Source organism: Spea bombifrons, chromosome 8 (genome assembly GCF_027358695.1).
Source record: "Spea bombifrons isolate aSpeBom1 chromosome 8, aSpeBom1.2.pri, whole genome shotgun sequence".
Taxonomy (NCBI): domain Eukaryota; kingdom Metazoa; phylum Chordata; class Amphibia; order Anura; family Pelobatidae; genus Spea; species Spea bombifrons.
In genome coordinates this window covers 27,518,976-27,546,036 of record NC_071094.1, presented here as the reverse complement: position 1 = coordinate 27,546,036, position 27,061 = coordinate 27,518,976, and the positions used below count along the sequence as shown (strand labels likewise).

Here is a 27,061-nt window from a genome sequence, read left to right as displayed (position 1 = left end):
TTAACCTTAGTTTCACCAGTCCACAAAGGAGTATCACTGTGGAAAGTCAAGGTGCTCTTTGACAGACAGTAATGTTTTTTTGGAGAATAGCTGCTTCCTCCGTGGTGTCCTGCAATGGACTCCATGTCCTTTCAAAGTTTAGGTAGACTAATGAACAGAGATGTTAACTAGTTCCAATGACTCCTTCAAGCCTTTAGCTGTTATTCTAGGGTTCTTTTTTACTTCATTGAGCTTTCTGCATTGTGCCCTTGGAGTCATCTTGGCAGGGTGCCCAGTGAGGGAGAGTAACCACAGTACTAAATTGTCTCCATGTATACACAGTTTATCTAACTGTGGACTGAGAAATATGTAATATGTATGTAAGAGAAATACTCTTTGAAATTACTTTGCAACCCTTTCCAGCTTTGTGCAAATCAATTCTTGATTGCAGGTTTCTGGGATTCATTTTTTGTGAGACGTGGTCACATTAGCAGATAAAAACTGTGTTTCTTTATGTCAAAGTAGCTCTAAAACACACCTCCAATCCTGTTTCATTGATTGGACTCCAGGTTTGCTAACTCCCAACTCCATTAGCTTTTTTAAAGTGATTAAAGTCTGGTTAAGACAGATTGTGTGTGTTCATTATTGTAACTTAGATGAAGATCATATAATATTTTAATACAAATTTATACATAAATGCTGGTAATTCCTAGGGTTTACTTACTATTTCCTACCACTGTATGTGCGTGCGTCCATATATATATATTTACATTGTGAACAAAATAATTGATAGAGCACATTTCACATTGTTTACCTTGCTGTATGACTATTGAGTCAAGTCTCAGTTTAAGTTCAGCCCTTTCTACAATCCTTTCTTCCACTGTATTTTCAGTGATGAGACGAAATACCCGTACTGCCTTTTTCTGTCCAATCCTATGTGCCCGATCCTGTTAAAAATAAACAATGTCTTTGAGAAGCTGTCATATGGACACTTTTTATATTAATTTCATATGTATTATGTTACCACAACATCTAGTTGTATGATTTTATTCTCAATGTATCAGTTATTAGAAGTGAACTTCATGATTATGCAATATATCCTTTGCGGTTTTACATTCACCCTTCACAATACCGTAGGCGCACTTAGTTTGTGATTTTTTATTTTGAAAGGGGAACCCCTAAATTAGAAAAAAACTCAACCTAATTGCTACAACACCAAGAGGTCACAATCAAAAGGTTAAAACCAGCACTATTCATTGCTTTGATACTAAACTGTTTTATCTACGCAGAGAACGAGGGAGTTGATGGCCAGACACAGAGAGAATATTAATAGATACAATTAGTCAAATATCCAACCATGGCTTGCAGGTCCACTTGTGGGTTCCAGTCTGAATCATATAAAATGACCACATCGGCAGTTGCCAAATTTATTCCAAGGCCTCCAGCACGGGTACTCAGCATGAAGATGAATTTGCTGCTGTCTGGGGCATTAAATGTTTCAATGGCTTCCTTAAATTGGAAAAATTAAGACTATTAGTGCTTGTTTTTTGTTATAATTCCAAACAAAGAAAAAAAGGTTACACATAAGTTACATAATAAGCACTTGTATGAACTTTAATATGCAAGCTCCAACCAGTAAAAACAAAATAAAATTACTTTACCAGGGCAGGAAAATTTTAAATGTTATGTGACACAAAATGGACTTAAGCTAAGCTTGAGTCTAAGGTCTGGCCTGGTGGGAGACTGGAACTTAAGGCTGAGTAGCTATGGAGCATGTGAGTCTGAGTAAACTCACACTTTGCTTCATACATTAAACTTCACTAGCAGATAACATTGCACTGTAACAGCATGATTCACTAAATGCATCACCTTAGTTAACAACAAAATAAAAATGAAAGTACAACATGTAAACACTTGAGCTCTTACCTCTCTTTCTTCATGGGGTGTTTGCCCGTCTAGGCGACAGTACTCATACCCACGCCACATGCAGTAATCTTCCAGAATATCAAGCAAACGAGTCATCTGGCTAAAAATCAAAACTCTAGAACCTAAAAAAAAAAAGTTAACTACTGCAAGCCAACATAATTACCTTTTTGCATAAAAGCAATAACTAAATAGTGAATTTGTGTATACATCTGGGATTTTAAACTCTTCTCATTCTTCAATGTTACTATAAGACTGAAATTCAATGTTCTGCATTTTAAATTCTGTATTTGTCATCAATCTAAAAGAAAGTATTTCTACTCAAGTTGCAGAAAAACGGTTATATAAATGCGATAACATACTGTGTTAGTGCCCCCTAGTGTAAAAAGCAACAACTTGTTACAGAAAAAGCAAATATATAACATGTTTATGGGAAACTACAGAAATAGCCCAAATATCTCATATATGAATGAGCATCCTAAATATTTCCCAAATCTATATGTGAAAGGTTTATTAAATAGCATGTGATGTTCATCAAACTGGGCTATACAGAATGAGAATCCAAGAAGAAAACGACCACTGATTTTTATAGAGCTAATTTATAAGATATGAAATATGTCCCAGTTTGTACGTGATAAGTATGTTCCAAAGCTTTATAATATTGTATTTTGTAAAAAAAAAAAAAGTGAATTGCACAAAGAAATACCACTTTTTTGACAATGCATGTAAACAGTTTCCTGGGTTATGCAAATGTAGCAAGACAAATATATGTAAATGTCAAATAAATATGATTTCATATAGTAGAATATTACATTGTAGAAAAAAGATCCACCTACACTGCATAGGCTACAAAGGAAAATAAAGCAGACCAGTTTGATAATTTTGGAGATATGTAAAGACAGGGCACATGGTTCACTCATGTCTCATTGGTTGTATAACAGTGTTCTATAACGTGTACATGAAAAACAAAACATGCAACAGAAGGCTCTGGGAATAACCTAAATATGCAATGTAGACTTTTACCTAAAATATTTACCTTGTTCTCTAAGTTTTGAAAGTAGTTTATCCAAAGCTACCATTTTACCACTGTTGAATACAAGATGTGTGTCAGTGGTGTAAGGAGGGCCAGGTTCGGCACCATCGAATAAGTATGGATGGTTGCAACACTTGCGTAACTGCATCAAAATATTTAACAGGCGCATCTTGTCCATCTTCCCAGCAGAATTTAGAATGTCTATATCCTTCATTAAAATTTTTGTGTACCTAAAGAGTCCCAAAAAAAATCAGTTGAGATGATTCATAAAGCATTAACATTTAATAATAATGATTCATTAAATTGAAACAACTTAAATAAAAGGTGTGTGTTCACATTATTTTACCCTTTTTTCATACTATCAAATCTAACCTTAGACTTGTCTTGCCGCCAGGTTTTAGTATATTTTGCAATACAAAAAAATCAGACTATGATTTAGCATAACAACTTATATAATTAATATAATAAATATAAATGTAACAAATAATATTAAATAAGCCATGCAGTCTGCATTTACAAACATTTGTGGGAAAAAATTGGTTGTTCTGAAGATCTCAGTGAATTCAAGCGTGCTACTGTGATAAGTCAATAAGTCAGTTTGTAAAATGTTATTCCTGCCTGATATTCCACGGTCATCTGTAAGTGATATTATTGGAAGCTTGAAGTATTTAGGAACAGCAGCAAGGCCACGTAAAGTCACAGAGCGCATGGCGTGTAAATGTCACCAACGCTCGCTCATTCCATAGCTAAAGAGTTCCAAACTTCCACTGGCATTAATATCAGCACAAAAACTGTGCAGCAGCCGCTTCATGGAATGGGTTTCCATGGCCGAGCAGCTGCATGCAAGCCTCACATTTCCAAGTACAATGTCAAGTGTTGGATCTAGTGGTGTAAAGCACGCCGCCACTCGACTCTGGAGCAGTGAGTTTAGGTTTGGCAGATGCCAGGAGGACATTTCCTGCCTGACTGCATTGTGCCAACAGTAAAGTTTTGTAGAGGAGGGATAATGGTATGGGGCTGTTATTCAGGAGTTGCGCTAGGCCACTTACTTCTAGTGAAGGGAAATCCTGATGCTTAAGTATAACAGTTTGGATAATGCTATGCTTCCAACCTTGTGGGAAATATTTGGGGAAGGTCCTTTTTTTATTCCAGCATGACTGTGCCCCAGTGCAGAAAGCATGGTCCACAAAGAGTTAGAAGAGTTAGAAGTGGAAGAACTTGACTGGCCCTTAGAGGGCACTCACCTCAACCCCAATGAACACCTTCGTAATATACTGGAACTGAGATTGTGAGCAAGACCTTCTTGTCCAACATCAATGTCTGACCTCACAAATGCTCTACTGGATGAATGGGCTAAAATTTCCACAGAAACACTTCAAAATCTTGTGGAAAATCCAGAAGAGTAGAAGCTGTTATAGCTGCAAAGAGGATTGCATTCTAAATACATAGACATATTAATGTCTATGTATTTAGTATGCAATGTCATAAAATTCCTTGTTTGTGTAATGGTCAATACTTTTGTCCATATAGTGTGTGTGTATATGTATACACACCGTTGCAATCAAAATAATTCTACCCTCATTCCAAATCAGGTTTATTGTCAAAATGTACAGACTTTCAGTTGTTTGCAATGAACATATCAAACAGAAAGCAACTGAAATAGCGCAACACAACAAATGCTTCAAGTGGTTTCCCCAAACCATTGCAAACAACTGGAAGTCTGTAAATGTAAAACCTGTGAATAAACCTGATTTGCAATGGGGGTTGAATAATTTTGATTGCAACTGTATATATATATATATATATATATATATATATATATATAAAATGGGTATTTGAAAGTTCTCACCATTCTCTTTGCATTTTGCTGAGGCCTAGATATATTTTAACTTCCTTTTTAGGAGGAAGGCTCTTTTCCACTTCAGCTTTTATGCGCCGCAATAGAAATGGCTTTAAAACCTGGAAAAATAGATTGAGAAATGATGACTGCATGATTAAAACATAAAACACCTAAATAAAAGTTCTACTCAAATAAAATATTACTTACGGCGTGAAGTCTTTCAACCAGCTTTTGATCACCAAGACAATTGTTAGTATCAAACCAAGAGTCAAAATCCTGCAGAAATAGCACATTCAGCATTTATTAACGTGAAATTTGCAAGGTTACATGAAGGCTAATTACTGCTAATGGTTTAGCTTTTGATGTTGCCTCCAGAACACTGCAAGGTTGGTTCAGATCGCAACACATCCCTACAGATGTTATTTCATAAGGAATGTGAATTAATTTCAGTTCTAAGTAATGTTTAATGTCCATTTATGAAGTTGCGAAAGGGGCACATTTAATCACTGATGTTTTGCACCTACAGGCTTTTAATGTAGCAATGTGGATGTATAGCAAACTTAGAGACATCATGTCCTTGTTCAGGAAATACCAATAAATCCTTACCTTTATTTTATATTGTTTTTATTTAAACTCTTCATAGCCGACTCAGAAAGGTTACTCATGATCTGATTTGTTTTGTTTTTGCAGGAGTGACACAGAGAAGCTGCCATGAAAGTCTTCCCCACTATAAATAAGGAATGAGCCACCGTGTTTGTGCTGCAGCTAAGACCTTTCTTTCTGTGCACTAGATAGTGTACGATACTAAAGAGCAATTAAACGGGGGAGCTAGGAGTAGCTTAAAAATTAGTTATGAAGCACTGGAACCAGAAATAATGTAACACATAACCCCATTCAGGAACTCACACAACAAGCAAGCTTAACCTGAAAGAGCTAAACCTTAGACATTGGGACTGACTTGTCCATTATATTAGCAGTTCTTGATGTACACATGTAACATACACTTTCAATACATAAGGACACCAAGCATCTGGGTCAGCTTTAAACACTATGGACCTGAGCCAAGCTCCCTCCATATGTTTTTTTCTTCCACCATAGAGATGAGTGCACGCCTTCTACAGTCTTTTAATTTAAATAAAACGCCCAAGAGCAGAAGCACGTTTTGTGTCAATATACTTACTTCTGAAGAATTAAATACATCAGGTAGAAGGAAGTTCAGCAATGCCCACAACTCATGAAGGTTATTTTGCAGCGGAGTACCAGTCAACAGTAGACGATTTGTGGTCTTAAACTCCCTAACTATTTCAGATAGCTAATGTAAAAAAATAACGAAAACATTCTTTAGTTTTTGATCAGCATTTTATTGAGAGAGGTTATAGAGATGCATTGCATATGTACGTTTATTAAAATACTTTTGCAAGAGGCTAAGTTCCTAATATTATCGAGCTAAATATAGGCACTGTCCATTCCTTTCTTTTCTTCACCAAACATCTCATCCTGGTGGCCCAGGACCCTTTTTGCTCTTCATCCCAAGTGACTAAAAGGCTAAGCACAGAGATACTAGTAACTGCTATGAGGCCACCAGTCAATCCCTATGACTAAGTGCATATACCACAAAACATTATTAATTACTAAAGGGTATTAATACACATTACCTTGGATTTCTCATTTTTGATTCTGTGTGCTTCATCAATGACAAGGTATCTCCAGTTGAACTTCTTGAACACAGACTTTTCTTTTATGACCATTTCATAGGATGTAACACAAACGTCCCACTCTCCTGGCACCATGACATCACGTATAAAAGCAGCCTTTACGACACAGAGAAAGAGCAATGGGAACTTATGTGTATAACATCACAAGAACCTCTATTTCACAGTGTATTTGATTATAAATGGTAATCGATAATAATTATAACGACGCTGTCAATAATAGTGTAGAGTACAGGTCATACTAGATTTAGATTTTAAATTGGGCTATAAAGTAGATTGCTTAATGCTGATTATTTTTAAGTACAAACTCAATGTCACTATTTAAATATAAAGATCCAATTAATTGTATTAATATTAGCATAAATGTTCATTGCTTCCATAAAGTTTTTTGAACTGTAACTGTTGCTGTTCACAATTGTGTTTACCTACCCGAGCATTTTTGTCCCCAATAAGGCAGACTGCACGGAGAGAGGGGACCCAACGTTTAAATTCATTCATCCAATTGTGTAATGTAGATTTAGGCACCAAAACCATATGAGGACCTGGAATGTTCCTGTAGTGCTTAAGGTATCCCAATAACGCAATTGTTTGCAGTGTCTTTCCAAGACCCTGACATATACAAAACATATCCGACAATAAAACTACTATTAAAAACACGTTGACCTGTATAAAACTCATATTTCAAACTAAGTTCTTCAAATTTTCAATAGCACATTTCAATTAAATAAAAACACTGGTATTTGTATGGTTTAAAAAAGGTCCAAAGAAGACTTACACATAGCTTTCCCATGAGGGATCTGTGTCACAGTGCAACTCACTAAAAGGCAGTGGTATTTTACCCCCCTCACACCTGCTTTTAACCCCTTTTTTCACATGGAACAAACATTTCATTTTAGTTATTGTTCAGCATGAATGTAATCACTAATTGGACTGAATATTTCATTGTGATACACTGAAAATCATGGCTCACACGACATTAATTGTTTAAGGTTTAAATAAAAAAGTTCACATCATAAAAATATGATATCATTGTTGAGGTTTGACAGCCGGATATCCAAGTTGAGTATAAATCTGTAGGACTAGAACATGAGGCAAACTGACTTGAGTTTGGACTCTGACTATGTTACTATTGGTGGAGGTATCTGTAAAGTACTATTTACATGCATTATGTAAATTCAGATTCAGTAAATTAAATTCAGTACAAAAACATATGCAAAAATAATTATTTCAATATCAAGAAATGATATGCTCTGCTATTTACCATTTCATCTGCCAATATGCCATTGATACCATTCTCATACAAAGAGATCATCCAGTTGAGCCCTCTGATCTGGTAGTCTCTCAGTGTCCCTCTCTTAACATCTGCAGAAATGATTAAACATCCAAATAGGTGATAGTAGCATTTCAAGAATGGATATCAAATCAAATAATAATTTAGAGCATTGCATGTAAAAAAAAACTGACATTTTGTGCCATCATATAGTGTTATTGAATGGGAGTACCCTTTCCTGTGTATCAACTGTGAATCAAACTATTTTGCAAACTATCAATATATATTTACAAACATATTCCTATTTCAAGTGAAACTTTAAGTCTAAACACCAGTTTTCTTAAATCTGGCTAACAGGAACACCCCACTGGAACTACAATATATATATATATATATATATATATATATATATATATATATATATATATATATATATATATATATATATATCACAGAATAAAATGTGCCTTTAGATATAAAATACAAGGGAAAATAAGTAGGTTTTTAATGTTATAATATAATATTATGACGTACAAGAAGGTGACTCCTCAAATCGCACGCAGACATTGGAGGTTTTCCGACTTTCAGATAGCAATTCTTCATCTTCTTCTTGTTCAGTGCGTCTATGTCGATAACTTTAGTAAAAAAAAAGAAAAAGAAAAATTTTGGCTTTATATTATTTTTTCAACGAGGTCATGTTTTATGAACTGTGTTTGTAAACTATATCGTTAAAGGGTGTACATTTCCAGTGGTTCATATTTCAGTAGTGTTTCAATTTCAAGGGAAAATTGAACATTCCCATTGCATGCGCTGCAGAATATGAAGGCGCTATATAAAACAACATTTCATAATGACATACGTGCATTTTATTTGTACAGTGCAGTGGAGGGGGTTTTGTGCCTTTTAATCTGCCATAACCATAAAAAAGGGTTGGCTATATGTTCAAAATTCCCACTGTATGAGCTAGAGCTACTCTTTCTTGCATTAAAGCGATCTAAAAAAAAAGATTAAAACAGTCTATATGTGAAAGGCTCTGCTTGTTATATAACTCTATGTTGTGTTTACAAGGCTGTGTCTAAAAGGGCATGCATTTGCAAATAAAGGAGAACTTGTAACCGTAGGTAAATAATGATTTACCTTGTTTTTGTGTACATCTTATGCTTATATATGCCTATGTTAACCTAAGAGTATTTTATTTTTAAGGAAGAAACATATATTCATGACACAGAGTACCAAATAAATATTTGATAGTATTAAAATATTAAGCGTTTATTGTAAAAATGGTCAGTAGTGGCCTGTGAGCAGATACAAAGTTTAAAAAGCGTAAATATTTCTCTGGAAAAATGTTAGGGCTCATTTAAGGATTGCATTTAATATAACCTATAATTCACAGAACCCTGCAAATACAACTTTAAATATTAAATACCCTTGCTTCTTGTAATATACCTAAGTAGAATTACAGCATATTAAAAGATGCTTGAACATCTATTGTTTTTTATCATCTTTGTAGTAGTATATTCCCTGAAGACTTGTTTTTTTATTTTGGTTGGGTAAGTAGGTTCTTCCATCCGGTTCCTACACCCCCTTGAGGACTTTGGTGGTTCCCTTCTTTGGAGAAGATCCAACCCCGCACAGGCGTATTGGTCAGAGAGGGAACGGGGTTGCAGCCCCAGAAGATTCGGGATCAAGTAATCGCTGTAACTCCTCCTGAGCAATTTGTTTCACCTCAGCCTCTCCATCAAATATAGAAACAATTCTACATTGGGCTTCAGTGCACACTTGTTTCAAATTGTTTCATTTGTATATATTCCTTAATTAGAATTTTATCAATAATACCTACCAGGCTGTACTATTTTTCTGCTAAAAAAGGAGGCCACACCAAATACTTACTAAGCATGATAGACTTTGCAAATAATAAAAACACAGGCACGGCAAACAATCTTTGAAACAAAAGTCAAATAAGAAATTGTATATGTGTCATATATTCAGAAGTGTATGAACAACATTACATACTCTCCAACTGATAATAAAGTCTGCTTTTCGTCTTTCTTCACTCTTGGACGTCCTAGTTTCACTTTTAGAGGAGATGTCGGAGATTTCTGTGCCGCAGGTTGAATGAAATGTGCAAACAATTCTGTCTGCTTAAGGAGAAATTCAAATCTTTTCGAGCAATCCGTTTTCTATAAAACAGAATAAAAGAGGATCGGCACAGTATGAAAAAATAAATTTTGTTTTACCATTTGTAAGATCCACAAGCCTTGGGATAAAGAGAATTAACTATAACTGAGGCAGGAAATATTTCTTATGTTCACCTGGTTTTACCCAAAATGTTAGCTGTATGTAAAATTTGTATACGTTTGCCTCTACGCAGAATTATTAGCCACATTTTTTCACAACTTTTTATGGAGATTTACTACATTTGCTCAATAGACAAGGATTTTTTTCCCCCAGCAAAATTTAAATTCAGATTCACGCAGAAAGAGGGGTGCAGAAACACCTGTTCCTTGTTCCTCTAATCAGGGGAGAGAGAGTGTGTGGAGGCTTCGCCCGTTTGGAGAAGTCCTGGATAATGGAGCTGATACCAGGGAGCAGCAGACGAAGAATGAAGACAAAAGAACAGGTAGCAGAAAAGGTAGGGAGACACTGACAGAGAGCGTGAGAGAGTGAATGAGACTGTGAGTGAGAGTGTGAGAACAAGGAAAGCAAAAACAGTGGTTTTGATTTTTTTTCCAAAATACTTTTTTTTTTCTTTCATTAAGATCCAAATTTTGAGGGGTTTTCTGAAACAGGGTCCTCATATAACCAAGCAAATACAATACAGAAGTTGTATATCCCATAAATCACTTTTTCTTGTATCAAGTATTCTTTGAAAAAACAAAACATTTGAATAACTTATTTCTAATCAAAAATATGTTCATTTCTCCATTGCTTGGAGAAATTAAATTCTCCAACATAACTGGAAATATGGGGACTTAGTTACATTATATAGACAAAGGTATTGTGACACCTGACCGTTTCACAGAGAGAGACTTTTATGACATTGAATTCTAAATAAATAAACAACCAATGTAGTCGGCCCCCCCCTTGTGGGTATAACAGCTTCCACTGTTTATGGAAGACTTATCACAAGACTTTGGAGTATTTCTTTGGAATTATTTGCCCAATCATCCAGTGGGGCATTTGTGAGGTCAGGCACTGATGTTGGAGGAGAAGGCCTGGCTCAAAATCTCCATTCTAGTTCAGCCAAAAGGTGTTCGATGGGGTTGATATCAGGGCTCTGTGCAGCCAGTCAAGTTCTTCCACACCAAACTCATCCAACCATGTCTTTATGGAGTTTGCTTTGTGCACTGGGGCACAGTCATGCTGGAATAAAAAAGGGTCTTCCCTAAACTGTTCCCATAAAGTCAGAAGCATAGTATTGTCCAAAATGTTGTGGTATGCTGAAGCATAACGATTTGCCTTCACTGTAAGTAAAGGGCTCAAACCCTAAAAACAACCTCATGCCATTATCCCTCCTCCACCATACTTCACAGTTGGCACTGATATTAATGCATTTGCCTTGGTGACTTTTATTCACCATGCGCATTAGCACTCAGTGACCCAGCTCTGTGACTTTACGTGGTCTTATGCTTCATGGCTGAGTTGCTGCTGTTCCTAAACCATTCCACTTTCAGTAGGAACTGAGCTCTTCAGAACGACCCATTTTTTCACAAATGTTTGTAAATGCAAAGTACAAGGCTAGGTGCTTGATTTTATACACCAGGGGCAATGGGTCTGATTGATTCAATAATTAAGAGGTGTGTCCCAATACTTTTGTCAATATAGTGTATGTTCTATGCTACCAGATTAAATCTGTTTTAATAGATCTCAAATGTAGGGTTTCAGGAATAACATTCTGAAAACTCCAGAAAAACACATTACAAATGAATTCATTTGTTAAAATAAAATTCTGAAAAGGTGTCAAAATGTCAGGATCCCCAGCCGAGACCCTAACGGATTGACTCACCTGAGAACCCACTTGCTACGGGTACCGGGTCCAACGATGCTGCTACCGCTCTCTCTTCATTCTCTGGCCGCATTGCGATGATGTCACCCACAGGGGTGGGGCTCCCCCTGGTGGCAGGTTTAAAAACCAGCACCGAGTACTACTCAGTGCTCAGTTATTGTACCTAATAGAGCTCTTCCTTACCCTGATATTTGATTCCTGTTGCTAACCCCGGATTATCCTTTTTCTATGCTGCCTCCAGTGACCCTGACCCTGGCTACGTTAGTGAACCAGACCCTGCCTACACCTCCTGTACTGGGTATATGCTGCATACCGGACTCCTCGTCTGCAGCCCTTACACATAATAAACTAAGTTGATACTTTTATTGGGCCAATATAGAAAAAAATATAACATCAAAGGTCTACTCTTCAGATGATTCTTATGTTTGTCTACCCAGTGATATACTGTTTACTGTCACCTAGATGGACTTCATGTGAAAAGCTACTTTTAACCCCTTAATGACAAAGCCAGTACATGTGCAGGATCAAAATGCATTGTTTTCAATGGGTTTAGGGACCACCCATTGTCCTTAAGGGGGTGGTATTTACAATAAAAATTTAACATTTTTTCATGCCCATAAACACACTTACTTTTAACTGTAAAATAAACCTGTACTTACACCACAAGATGGCACCAAAATACCAGTAACACATACACAGACCAATACAATAATTAAATTCAACTTTTTATTAAGAAAATAACACAAATTTTGATCTTTACTACAGAATTATGTAATAGGACTATGCATAGCTGATATGATATACAAAAAGTTATACATTACCATGGAAATGTTCTAGGCAGGTGTAAAAATATACTGTAAAGTATGCTTCAAAAAATATACATGCTAATAGTTTATTTTTATCACTTAACAAAATCCATAGTGAGTGAACAGAACAAAAATCTAAATCAAATTAATATTCAATGCGACCTCCCTTTGCCTTCAAAACAGCATCAATTCTAGGTAAACCTGCACAAAGTCAGGGACTTTGTGGGCATATAGTTAGGTATATTATTAAACAATTGTACCAAACAGGTGCTGATGATCATCAATTTAATATGTAGGTTGAAACACAATCATTAACTGAAACAGAAACAACTGTGTAGGAGGAAAATAACCGGGTGAAGAACAGCCAAACTCACTAACAAGGTGAGGTTGCTGAAGAGTTTAATGTCAAAAGTCATACACCATGGCAAGACTAAGCACAGCGGTTTTGAGGACCGTAGACACCGTGGATGGCCAAGGAAACTTGAAAGTCACATCATGCTTACTTCCCTTTGCAAATGGAAGATGTCCAGCAGGGCCATCAGCTCAGCGTTGCTAGATAACAGAAGGGCCCTGGTACACCCATCTACTGTCTTGAAACGTCTGGTCAGAAGTGGTCTTCATGAAAGACTTGCAGCCAAAAAGCTATACCTCCAACGTGGAAACCAGGCCAAGCAACTCAACTATTCACAAAAACACAGGAACTGTGGTGCAGAAAAAGGGCAGCAGTTGCTCTTGACTGATGAGTCAAAATATATAATATCTGGCAAGAGCAGAAGGCAGTTTGTTCGAAGGAGGGCTGGAGAGCCGTACAAGAATGAGTATTTGCAGGTAACAGTGAAGCATGATGGAGGTTCCTTGCAAGTTTGGGGCTGCATTTCTGCAAAATGGAGTTGGAGATGGAGTCAGAATTAAAGGCAGTAAAAGGCATCCGACTGGACCCAAATTTATTCTGCAGCATGGCAATGACCCCAAACATACAGCCAAAGTCCTTAAGAACCATCTTTAAATAGTCCTTAAGGTTAGTCTGTCAGGGATTACATGGAGAGAGAAGCAACTGATGTGAAAAAAATCCACAGAACTATCATTAGTTTTCCAAGATGGAACCTTACCTACCTGCTGAGTTTCTTAAAAACTGTGTAAGTCTTCCTAGAAGAACTGAGGCTGTTTTGAAGGCAATTTGAGGTCACAAGTATTTGATTTAGATTCTTGTGACCAACTGATAAATATGTATTCCTAAATATTAAGTAACACTGAGACAAATCACTTTGTTAAATGTTTTAGTTAAATTGCCATTTTTCTGAATATCACCTTCATACACCATTTGCTTGTATGTTTCCAACACATTGTATCCTATTCAAATGATAACATCCTAGTATACACGTGAACTGTGTTTATACTTTAACTATAAAAACCTAATATTAATTCTATCAGTATAGATCCACCAGTGCTTCTACCAGTGCTCCGGTGCCTTGGAAGGAGATAACTTGAAATACCTTTTGCTATCATGTCAGATGAGCTTTGTGAAGCAATCTGAGGACAAGTGCAGCGCGGCAAAAAAAAACTCCCTGCGACAAACTGAGAAAGTTGAATATTTCTAATGGTGCAGTACAATGCACAACGAAGAGATTACTACCTATATGGGACATGTGTTGGTGAAAGTTATATGTGACCCTGGCATTGTCAATATACCAACGGGTTGGATTTTATTTGCAGCAATTATCGTGTATGAGGTTAGTAGCACCCTTTAAGGGCAAGATACATAGTTGGCTTAAATGAGTTAGAGTGGCACTCTGAGCTCCCCTCTTCACAAACATTTCTGAAGTATTAAAGAGGCTGCCATCTTACCTCTTTTAGGCAGCAGAGACTTCAGTTAAAGAGAAAAGACACATGCCTAATGTTAAAAGTGCCGGCTTCCTCTGAAAGTAAGAGAGAGCTGCAGATAGATCATAGGACAATCAGCAACTTCCCCAAGAAAAAAAAAAGTGAAATAAAAGTTTGGCCGCATAAAAACATGTTAACAGGTGCTGTGGAGGGGGATAAAGTCCCAGCATGATGTTGGTTAAAAAACATATTTATTTTAATGTATAAATTTAAACTAATAATGGTTATATTTTATTTAATAAAGAAACATTCCACTGTCTGCTTTGCAATTATCTTATCATTTTGGGCCATTTTCTCAAAGGCAAATACAATGTTATCAAGCAAAAGGCTTTACTACAGTGACTGACAGAGCACAGAGCGACTGACAGAGTTGTTTTTAAAGAATGGGCAATGGCAACATCCTTATTCCCCTTTCTAACTTTCCTTTTCACATCCTGTCAGTAAAACTTGTAGTTTCCTGCTATTGTGTTCATAAACCATTTACACACAAAGTAGGCCATGACAAGTTTAGCTGTTTTCACAGCAGCAGAATACCTACCATCTTTTCTTCGTATTCTGGATCCATTTCCTTTTCAGGACGAGAAGCTTTTGGAGGAAGTTTCAGCTGGAATGGGGGATCACTTTCCTATAGAACATATAATAAATATATTAATGCAGTTAATCAAATGTAACTGGAATTTAATACGTTTTTTTTTTCAATATTACATTTTAAACTTAACATATCATGAAAATAGCTGGCCTTGCATAATGTATTATGAAATCAGAGAGATTTATTTAACCCCTTAATGACAAGACTGTCTCTTACTCGTAGTACACTTTGGGACAAAGGCTCTTTTTCAGTGTTGCTGTTTAGCTGTAATTTTCTTTCCTCATTTTGTGCCCCAACATATATCAAATATTGTATTTTTTAATATCATTTCATTACTATAAAAAAAAGATAAAATATGGTGATTTTTTGTTAAAAAAAGGACTTTCTCATTTTATTTGAAAAATATTTTACTTATCTGCAAAAACGAGTGAAAAAACCTGATAGATTCTGCTATTTGTCCTGAGTTTATAAATACCCAATGTTATTATGTTTTTTTCTGCAACTTATTGGGCAATGATTACAACTAGCGTTTTCACAACCATTTTTTCCCCGAAATCTGGTCATTCTGCTTCTTGTGGTATTTGGGACATCTTTGAAGCCAGCCAATGCAATTTACCCAATCAAACCATATATTTTGGAAACTAGACACCCCAATGTATTTTAAATGCTGGTATTTTAACCCTTTCCATGCACTAATTCTACCATCAGCCTTTGTCAAACTTTATGGTAGTAATTGGTTTGTATTTTTTTTCAGACATTGTACTTCAGGTGTGAATTTACTGCTCCTGGTATTTGTCCCTGTCAAACAGCCCAATATGTGCTCAGTAACATCTCCTGAGTACAGCGATACATCCCATGCATGGGTTTGTTGGGTTATTTGGGAGATAAAAGGCCATTTTTGTATGCATGTTTTTGCATTTGGACATCTGGTCAGCCTGTGCCCATGTCCCAAATTTGGGACATCTTTGAAGCCGGCCAATTCGACCCCATGGGCATTTAAAATGCCAATATTTTAACTCTTTCCACGTGACGAGTTTTGTGAAGATATAGAGCTAATTGTCTTTGATGATTGGTTTGGAGGCGGCCATTTTTTTAGGGCTTTCCTCACATGATCCACGGCCAGCCTCCCCTGTGAGGCTTCCAAGCAGTGATGGAACTACCGGGGTCGCTACTGAGACCGGGCCCTGGAGCTCTTCAAGTCAGGGGGGCCCAAGGGCTGCCGGTCGTTTTCAGCAACTGCTCGGTGCCCTTCTGTCTCCTCTGCTCCCTGCCGCCGCCTCCCTCATCCCTGCCCCGACTGCAGTGGTGGGAGCATGAGGCGTCTGTCTCGGGTGCCAGCACTTCACGCTGAGCGCTGGCATATGACATCATATGCCGGCGCTCAGCAGTGAAGCTGCGCGCATCGCGGCAGAGCAGCAAGACCGAGGCCTCGCAACCCCAACCACAGGACAGCACGGTAAGTGACCTACAAAGGGGTGTAGGGGGAGGGTAGATAGTGAGAAGGGGGAGGGTAGATAGTGAGAAGGGGGGTAGGGAGAGGGTAGATAGTGAGAAGGGGGAGGGTAGATAGTGAGAAGGGGGGGTAGATAGTGTGAGTGGGGGTAGATAGTGTGAGAAGGGGTAGGGAGAGGGTAGATAGTGAGTAGATAGTGAGAAGGGGTTAGGGAGAGGGTAGATATTGAGAATAGAGGGAGAGGGGATAGATAGCCTGAGAAGGGGGCTTCCAGGCAGACCACAGCAGCAGAGCCCGATACAAAATGGGTATTAACCCCTAAAATGCCGCAATCGCGTGGGAGTGATCTAAGGCTAGGGGGCGGGCTCTGGGCTGTCTGCTCAGACACCCGGGCAGACAGCAGCAGCAGCGCCCCCGCAATAACCACGATTGCGGCAACTTGGGGGCATTTTTTTGAGATGACGTCCTGGTCTGCTGGTACCATGTAACCATGGCATACCAGGTACGTCCCGGTCTTGAAGGGGTTAAATTTGAAGGATCAGGAGAGAGCCTGTATGCAGCGAATGGTCTCAGATGCTTTGCCATGTATTCTCCAACCTATTCGGGCATTATAAGAGCAGACTCAGAGCTGTTATCTTAGCAAAAGGAGGTAACACAAAGTAATGACTAAATGGGTCCCAATAATTGTACCACAGAAAAAAGAAAAAGCCTGCATATAAGACTACCCTATAAGAAAAAAGTTTTACCAGTAAACATGAATTCACATGTAAACTATTTTTTCATATTTAATAAAAACTATGATTGAGAAACATGCATTTTTTGTTTTTATTTCCTTTTATTTGCCAACCTGCCCCCAGTTATGCCTTATACCGCCCTATATGCCACTCTGCCTCTTGACCCCCTATATGCCACTCTGCCTCCCTGATATTTCCTTTAACCCACTATATGCCACTCTGCCTCCCAGATATTCCTTTTAACCCCCTATATGCCACTCTGCCTCCGTGGTATTCCTTTTAACCGCCTATATGCCACTTTGCCTCCCTGATATTCTTTCAGTCAATGCTCCGTTGGGCATTACGATGCCGGATAGTAGCTAGATCCCCAGATCTCGCCTTCTGACTGACGCCAGCGGTCGGACATCCGCCCGCATCGAAGGGGTTAACAGTCACCCCCGGTAACATCTGCGCGCCAGCAGCCCTCTGCACGAGCGCACCTGGTACCGAGCATTTGCTCTGAAGAAACCATGTTTTATAATCAAGCAAATACGGTATTTAACATTTTTTTGTATAAACCAGCATTGTGCAGGCCTCTCCAATTGTTTTCAAACAGTAAAACCATTAGGAAGATGCAGAGAGTACAAGAGGTATAAATATGGGTGCACAACCACAATGTTGCTTATATAAACTGACTTTGGTGTGATATAAGTAAATTATCTTTTACCCCCATATAAACCAGCTGATATCTACAAAGGCATATGCCTATGTGACATTTTCAAGTATTCAAACAATGCATATGGAGTGTGCATACTGTGGTCTTCAGAATACTCTAGTTGAGGTCTGACCATATACCTTACCTTTTCGTCCACTGAACTTCTAAGTCACTCTCTTCTGTAGTCACGGACAACTCAGTACCCCCATTACTATACTTTGCCTTTGGATTTTTACATCCCAAGGTTTTCTTTTTACCAACACTAAACTGCAGCTGACACTGTCTCAACCATTGTTCTAATCTAATATTTATTACTATTTATCAGTCTTTTATGACAAGTTATATCTAATGCTATTTCCTTTATTGTAAACAGTAAAACCGTGCTGTTTCTGATCTTCCAGATCATCCAGATATTTAACAATCTTTTCATTTAGCAGTTTTTCCATTAATTTCCTACTAACTGGCATAAGACTTATTGGTCTGTAGTAGGCAGAGTCTTCCCTGTGATAATACAATTGCCAACTCCCAATCTTCTGGAACTACTCCAGTCAATAATGACTTGTTAAATAAGTCTGCTAGGGGTTTTGCAAGAACACTCAGAAGCCCTTTCAATAACTTGAAATATATCGCATCGAGTGCAATTGATTTATCTAATTTTACTTTGCAATCAAGTAGAAAACACGCTTAAATAGAATTTCCAGGAAGTCACCTACATCTTTATCTTCATTCATACAACTCCCAACTAATTACTCTTTGTTTACATTTTCTCTCATCACTTACATATCTAAAAAATGTTTTATCACCCTTTTTTCTCCTCAATAACAGGGCCATCCAGAAGCAGAAAAAATCCTGTCTGATGAAAATCATTGCTTCCCATTTGTAAATACTATATCTAGCATAGCCTCCTTCCTTCTTGGCTATTTTACTAATGTCTAAAACACACTTCCTGTAAGGTATTTAGGCTCTCCCAACTGCTGGTTTACCCAGCTGCTTAATGTTTCCATCACGCATTATGGAGATTAATGTCCCCTATAATGCTAGTCGTAGTTTGTTTGAGGCTTCTTATATTTACCCGGTTCACTCTTGTTCATGCAAGTATTCACTCTTTGGAATGGGCTCTTTAACATTGGTTTAGCCTGATCAATGCCAATCTGGCTCCTATGGAATATTCTTAATGGGGCTATTCCACCTAAACTGCTGACTAACACTTTGAGATGATATTTTAATCATGTAAACATAGAGTGGGCTGACATTTGATACAAACACGCACTAAAAAGATTGTTGCCATAGAAACTGGAAACATTTCTTAAAAGTTTCTGGGTTCAGAACACAACATTTATAAAGCAACATAAAATAACATATCTACTGTTTTATTCCATTAGCATAATTGAAAGTGCAATTAATAGTCATATTTTAGAACAGCACTTTTAACCACTGCTGATTGAAAAATCATATAATGGCCTGTCATGTAGGCAACCTGTTGACCATTATATAGAAAGGATGCTATTTAGAAAGAATACATTGTATGACCCCCCAACTTTGAGGGATGTGTAAGAACAGAATATTGTTAATGCCTTTAACGATGATGCTGTAATGGTCTGCACACAAAACACCCCTGTCCTGGTGCCTTACCCAATGGCCATTTTATCAACGAATGTGCGTTTAACTGAAATGTTACCAAGAGTCCCATGAAATTAGGACACTATTTGGAACAGCAGACCTGCAGAAATAAATGCTAACTAGCACAGTTGTCTTGAAATTGTAAACCTACAAACTTAGATGTAAATCTACACTTTCAACATATTTTTTATTATATATATATTTGCACTGAACATATGGTACATTTTTGTGGGCTTTGTTTTCCTCTTTGGCCTTGTTAAGTCTGAACTGGAACTGCACTATGTAGCATTATTAACTGAAAGACTACCGTATTGGCTCGAATATAGGCCGCACTTTTTTCCCCCACTTTAAGTTTTTAAAGTGGGGGTGCGGCCTATATTCGGGGTCTAGCGCCCGACGCCCGGGACATGCAGTCCCGGGCGCCGGGCAGGCAGCGGGGTTAGGATACAGATCCCCCGCAGCGGTGCAGGGGACCTGCATCCTACTCCCCGATACGCTCAGACAGCCTCCCCTGCCAGCACTTCCCACGGGGGGGGGGGTGCCGGCACGGGAGGTTGTCTAAGCGTTTTACCTCTGCCCACCCCCGACTTACCGGAGCAGACTCCCGTGTGTCTTGCGGGGCCGGCGGGAGACATCTACGCAATACGCGTATGCAACTTCCGGTACCGGTACCGGAAGTTGCATACGCGTATTGCGCAGATGTCCCTCGCCGGCCCCGCAAGACACCCGGGAGTCTGCTCCGGTAAGTCGAGGAGGGGGGGGGCAGAGGAGGACAGTGGCAGCATATCTCGGGGGGGGGGGGACAGTGGTAGCATATCGGGGGGGGCAGTGGTAGCGTATCTCGGGGAGGGAGGACAGTGGCAGCATATCTCGGGGAGGGAGGACAGTGGTAGTATATCTCGGGGTGGGAGGAGGACAGTGGTAGTATATCTCGGGGAGGGAGGACAGTGGCAGCATATCTCGGGGGGGGGGGACAGAGTGGCAGCATGTTTTTTTTGGTGCTTTTTTAAAGAAAAAAAACTTTTTCTTTAAAAAAGCACCAAACTTTTAGGGTGCGGCCTATATACGGGGGCGGCCTATATCCGAGCCAATACGGTATTTGCAACAGCCCCATCTGTTTTTCCCAATGCTATGTCTGGAAGCTGCCCGGTTGGCCGGTTCCCCCTGCTCTACTTTGCCTTGGATGATATGTGAGGGTGCCCTGGCCCTGTTTGTGTGGATTTTATCCCGTCCCTGTGTTTTACATCTTCAGTCAAAGGAGTGTACTCACAAGGGTTATGGGTCCCAAGACCCTGTTTTCCCCTTGTGTCAGCTGGACTCCCTTTCCTCTCTGCCGGGCGCCTGACCGAGACGTAGCCACAAATCCATGGAATGGTGCCAAAATTTGAAGCCGAGTCGCTATGGACGTCCATTGCGTGGTTACGGAGATGGAGCTCATTTGGTAAACCTGGTTTTTACTACCCATCTTTAGAACTGGGGTTTACCCAGCCCCGGCTACTTTACTGACTATTCCCACTGGCATTCCCAGCACTTTTGCTCAGGGTTCCGACTTCGAATCAAGTCACTCTTTGGAAATAACATCCTTGGACACTGGTTTCATCATTGGTACCCTGGGATTACCGCCACTCCCTTGGGATCACCTCAAAATGACTCTTTACCAGATGGGCATTGCTGGCTATAAGGAATTGTATGAAGGCTGTCTGGTAGTTGATGGGATTATAGTTATCTAATCGTGTTTGCGTATAAATACCCGTGCTGTTCTCAATAAACTGAGTTCAGTTTTGCACCCTATACTAAGTCTCGACTAGTGCTTGGGTAATTACACCACATTAATCCCTTGAGCAATTGAGCTATCAGGGGTAAGGAAGACCTCTATGGCAGAGGTCTATTCTTTTTACGTTTTAGCTTATTGGAAATGCAAATCAGGGCATTCATTATTCACTTATTCCAGTTACAAAATGAGACTTCTGTCTCGTTTCTTTCTTCCCAGGCTGTCTATATAAAAGAATGGATGCATACTAAAGTACAGTTCCTGCACATCCTCTGTTGCATGTCCATTGAAATCAATTGTAGTAATAGCAGACAACCACAGGTATAGTAGATGAACATGTTCATGAACAATGTACAGCTAGTGCTGAAAGTTCGGCTCCCACCCCTCCCATTGACTTCAAGTATAACTCCTACTTTCGGTATTTTCCATGGGCAAAAGAAAATGAGAATGACGTGTAATTTCCTAACATCGACAATGAAGTAATGAATGCAGTTAGATGCACTTGAGTAGAGCTGAAACAACGAATCGATAAAATCGATAATAATCGATAACGGAAATCATCGATAACGATTTCCGTTATCGATTAATCGAGTGATCAATTCGTTGTTGGAGCACTCGGCTCCTTTTACTTACCTCCGCGAGCGTTCCCCGCTTCTGCTACACGCTCTGCAGTCTCCGCCTTCTTTTAGCTACGTGACGGATGTGACGCGTTCCGGAGGTAAGTATTCTTCATGTCTATGTGCACGGATCGCACAGAGCCACTCGCACAGAGCGAATCGCTCTGTGCGAATGGAGCCACTCGCACAGAGCGGTTCGCTCTGTGCGAGTGGCTCCACTCGCACAGAGCGGTTCGCTCTGTGCGAGTGGCTCCATTCGCACAGAGCGGTTCGCTCTGTGCGAGTGGCTCCATTCGCACAGAGCGGTTCGCTCTGTGCGAGTGGCTCCATTCGCACAGAGCGGTTCGCTCTGTGCGAGTGGCTCCATTCGCACAGAGCGGTTCGCTCTGTGCGAGTGGCTCCATTCGCACAGAGCGGTTCGCTCTGTGCGAGTGGCTCCATTCGCAGAGCGGTTCGCTCTGTGCGAGTGGCTCCATTCGCACAGAGCGGTTCGTGAGTGTGGGTGCAGGGCAGAGTGGGGGTGGGGGTGCAGGGCAGAGTGGGGGTGGGGGTGCAGGGCAGAGTGGGGGTGGGGGGTGCAGGGCAGGAGACTGGGTGCAGGGCAGAGTGGGGGTGGGGATGCAGGGTGTGAGTGTGGGTGCAGAGCAGAGTGGGAGACTGGGTGCAGGGCAGAGTGGGGGTGGGGATGCAGGGCAGGGTGTGAGTGTGGGTGCAGGGCAGAGTGGGTGCAGGGCAGAGTGTGAGTGTGGGGGCAGGGCAGAATGTGGGGGCAGGGCTGGGTGCAGGGCAGAGTTAGAGACTGGGTGCAGGGGCACAGTGCAAAGTGCTCGGTGCAAAGTGCCAGGGCTGGGTGCAAAGTGCCAGGGCTGGGTGCAAAGTGCTGGGTGCAAAGTGCAAAGTGCTGGGGCAAAGTTTCTTGAACAGTAATAGTCCACCTCTTTTCAGAATGTTTGGGGTTATTTTGTTTCATAAATATTGTGTTTGGGTTCTTGTACTTTGAAAATATTGTTTTTTATTACATCATAACAAAATAAGAATGTTAATGTAAATTTTAAGTTGTTTTTTAACATCCAGTTCATTAAATTCTTTTAAATAAACGAAAAATTTGCATATTGTTTTTTTTTATCCGATTAATCGATTAATCGAAAAAATAATCGGCCAACTAATCGATTATTAAAATAATCGTTAGTTGCAGCCCTACACTTGAGTATCAGACTAACATGGAAAAATGGCTGAGGTAGCCTTTTAAAGTGTGAGTCTACTGACCCGAACACCCTCATGAAAACTATGAAGAAACTCACCTACTTTCGTCACTGCACCGTACAACACAATTCTGACCAATTTTGGCTGCTCAAAGCAGCCAATGTAATTAGTACTGTAATCAATGGGAATTCCGTATGCACATTTCCGCAGGGGGTCTCTTTAGATCCCTGTAAATCATAAACAAGCTAGCATTGGAGCTGGCTTAAGTACGTTGCACCTTCATGTGCAGTCTCAGCAGATGTTTGATCAAACACAAGGAACGGGAGCTGGGGGAGAGACTAATGAGGAATGCAAAAAAAGATGTAACTGCCAGGTAACTCAGTTTCATATGCATTAAAATACATATGAAGGCCAAAGTGCCCTTACGCAGGAAATTTATGGAGCGTAAACCATAAGTAGCATGTCTGTCTAACATTTAGCTCTGTCAAAGTTATCGGTAATATGTAGTGAACACAATGCATAAAACCAAGGTCATATATATATTTATATATGTATAGTATAATATTTCAGTGCCAAAAAAAATGTTGGGCATTCTGAAAGTTAACTTTTTTTTAACTGCCACAAACATTTTATCTCACATGTAAAATAAAATAGATTTTTCAACACCTCATGTCAAAAGCGAAATAAAGGGTCCATTTCACTATAGCAACCAATGGAATGTCACTGCTGATTAGAGGACCCCAGTGGTTGCTATGGTAATAAGACTACTCTTCAAAGTTTGCACCATAAAAGTGTTAGTGTTTGTTATTTACCGACACACACACACACACACACACACATATATATATATATATATATATATATATATATATACACACACACACACACTTAAATGACATGACATTAAATAGGTTTCTATAGAAACGGGTGATGCCTTTGATTTACGTGTTCATATTAAACCCTGGTCTTAAAACCAATCCCACGTCGTCTTCTGTATTTAGGGACACTTTCACGGCATGCAGGGCCTATAAGCTGCTTGTATACGCAGCACGGTCGGTGCTTGATGACTGTTAAGGAGAACGGGCCAGGCTGCGCGCCATCCCCACTAAGCACTTACACATACAGCAGGGAGAGTTTTGGGCCCTTTCCCCTTCCTGCTCCCGCCTTTACCTCTTTGGCGACTGTCGCTGTCTGGTCCAGGGAAGTGGAGGGTAGCACTTCCTCGTCCGATATTCCCTCCATCATATGCCGGTAACAGAAGGCTCGTTAATAATAATAATAATACAAATATTCAATACTAATGCCGTTCACTCACTCTTGTATAACTGTTTCTGCATTAAACTGAAAATAACACATTACAAACAACGTCACAACACAGACGGGGAAGAGTCCCACAGAACCCGCCCACCCTCGACACGGTACCGACCGCCTCGAGAATGACGAGCTGGGTAATGCACGCGCACGGAGACGGTGAAGCTGGCGCGCCCGGCATACTGTATAGATTGAGTTATTGAACTCCGTGCCCGTCATGGGCCAGCTGCTGGCGAGTAAAGAGGATCTTCCCTCAGGTGGCGCTTTGACGGGTCGTGTTTCCCGCGCTACCAGGCTAGTAAAGGCTCCTAACAGGCGTTTTACACAGATAATTTGTCCAATTGCTTGCTATAAAGATCTAACATTTTAATGTTCCTTAAAGGGATAGTTTAATGTCCCATGATATTATCCCAAAGAGTGATGCATATTAACCCCTTCAATCCCAGGGGTTTTTGGTACCTCAAAGCCCAGAGCAATTTTGCCATTTTTGGGGTATGTCGGTTTAGCGATGATTCTCTTTTCCTGTGAATAGTGTACCCATGTAAACTATATATTGTTTTTTCAAGGAGAGATAGAGCTTTCGTTTGATACCATAGTTGGATGATTAGCTGAAAATTTAGAATGAGAAATTTAGTAAAAACTAGCGAAGATTAGAAAAATAAACTAATTTTTTTTTACATTTTCCCTCTGAATCCTCACAAAATTAGGTAAAGTGATGGAAAATCCCCTCCAAGTTTATCAGTTCAGGTGTCCTGATTTCAGAAATACCTAATTTATATAGATTTTCCAGAATTTGCCAGCTCCAGGGAGCATACTATAAGGTGTACAATTTTGTATAATTTTTATGCCTATGGCTTAACGGGTTTGGGGGTTGTGAACGGGGGCAGGAGGGTTATACTGGCTAGATGTTATGCTAGGGCAATGGGATGTAAGGTTTTTTTAAGAATTTTTTTTATTATTTTTTTTTATATATTTTTTTTAAATATTTTTTTTATTTTAATTTTTTTTACATTTTTTGTATTTTTTAAATTTTTATTTTTACACATTAATGGTTAGAGGTCCTCCTAGGGACCTCCTGAACATACCAGTGATGTCACAGTGACATCACAGCTCACATTATAATTTTTTTAGTATTATTTATATTATTATTTTAATGATTTATTTAATATTATTTTTTAAATGCCTAACGTTTTTTTTTTTAAGCTTTTCTGTTACAGGACGGGAGGGGGAGTGAGAGAGATGGTTTCTCACTCCCCTCCCCGCGATCCCCCTGCACCGATCACACTGTGATCTCTATGCAGGTCCTCACCGACCTGCATAGAGATCGTAGCGTCTCTGTGCCTCATCGGAGGGCAGGATATCCCCGCAGGGGATATCCTGTCCTCCGATGACCTTCCGGGTTACGTCAGCAGTGACGTAACCCGGAAGGGAATGCCCGATCGCGCGTTTGCAACTGCGCGATCGCGCGATCGGGCAGTTTACCGGTAACAGCTTACCGGCTTTCATGCCGGAAGCTGTTACGGGCGATCGGACAGCAGAAAGCCGGCAAAACCGGCTTCTGCTGTCAGTGGGGAGTCCAGGCTGTCAAACGACAGCCTGGTCTCCCGTGCAGCGGCAGGGATGTGTCCCTGACGCTGCACGAAGGGCTGGACGTACCGGGACGTCCATAGGGGTTTCTTTGTGGACGTTTTTTGGACGTCCCGGTACGTCTATAGGGGATTGAAGGGGTTAAAGTTCTTTTACAGGTATTTATTGAAAAATAATAATAAAAAAATCCCTCAAGTAGAACCCGCAGCTCTCCACACAGGTGAGCTTAGGGTTATTAGTAGACTTGAGCGCCGGCCAACTATTCCTGTTCGTCTTCGTGGGGAAAAATATCTTCGTATTCCACAAATATTTGCAAGTTCCTGTATTTGGTGCGGGCAAATATTCATATACATTCGCCGTGTTTAATTTTTTCTTAGTTTTTTTAGAAGGGGTTTATACAGGGTTTATGCGGTACGCAGCAGCTTTGGCACCAGGGTTTTAAAGGTCCTTAAGAGAGACTCTATTGGTTGCCTCCTCTGCCATCAACCTGTGAAGTGCACTTGTCTTTCATTGGTTTATGGCAGATGAGCCCCCTGCTGGCTACCAATATAGTCGCTCATACAGACTTTTATAATCCTGGTGCCTAAACTCGGCCTCCACTGGTCTCCCCACTCTAAGAGCTAAAGGTCCTTATGAACGACCAATAGAGTCTTGTGGGGTGTTCCCGACCTGCAGTGGTCAGTACCTATCAAAAGTAGTCAGCAGTGAACCGATGACAGGGACATAGGCAGCCAAGGCTCATTAACCCCTTGACTGCTAATGACGGCATGGTGCCGTCGCTAGCAGTCCCAGTCAGGTGCTAACGACGGAACCATGCCGTCGCTAGCACTATCTTACCTTGATGGAGGTCTGTGGACCCCCATCATCACCTACCCCGGCGATCTGCCCCTCATATTGAAGGGCATCACTGGGACCACCCGATCCGGCCGGTGATGTCGCGCGTAATGACGCGATGACGTCACCGCGCAACTTTATTGAAAACTGACAATTGTCAGTTAAAGAGGTATGGGGGCATGCTGCTTAGATGTCTGT

At 40.0% G+C, this 27,061-nt stretch overlaps 1 protein-coding gene across 1 annotated transcript in view; it reads right to left on the bottom strand.

The window, feature by feature from the left end:
* The window catches only part of LOC128502853 (probable global transcription activator SNF2L1), a 50,086-nt gene extending 25,543 nt beyond the window's left edge, over positions 1-24,543 (bottom strand). The window contains exons 1-14 of the mRNA XM_053472799.1: positions 24,302-24,543; positions 14,989-15,075; positions 9,771-9,937; positions 8,292-8,392; positions 7,749-7,849; positions 6,917-7,096; positions 6,431-6,586; positions 5,956-6,087; positions 4,983-5,051; positions 4,785-4,894; positions 2,939-3,165; positions 1,906-2,027; positions 1,336-1,488; positions 794-926 (exon numbers count right to left, since the gene is read on the bottom strand). Coding sequence (XP_053328774.1) covers positions 794-926; positions 1,336-1,488; positions 1,906-2,027; positions 2,939-3,165; positions 4,785-4,894; positions 4,983-5,051; positions 5,956-6,087; positions 6,431-6,586; positions 6,917-7,096; positions 7,749-7,849; positions 8,292-8,392; positions 9,771-9,937; positions 14,989-15,075; positions 24,302-24,376 — 1,813 coding nt within the window. The 5' untranslated portion in view covers positions 24,377-24,543. The remainder of the gene's footprint in view (positions 1-793; positions 927-1,335; positions 1,489-1,905; positions 2,028-2,938; positions 3,166-4,784; positions 4,895-4,982; positions 5,052-5,955; positions 6,088-6,430; positions 6,587-6,916; positions 7,097-7,748; positions 7,850-8,291; positions 8,393-9,770; positions 9,938-14,988; positions 15,076-24,301) is intronic.
* Between the last annotated feature and the right edge of the window lie 2,518 nt (positions 24,544-27,061).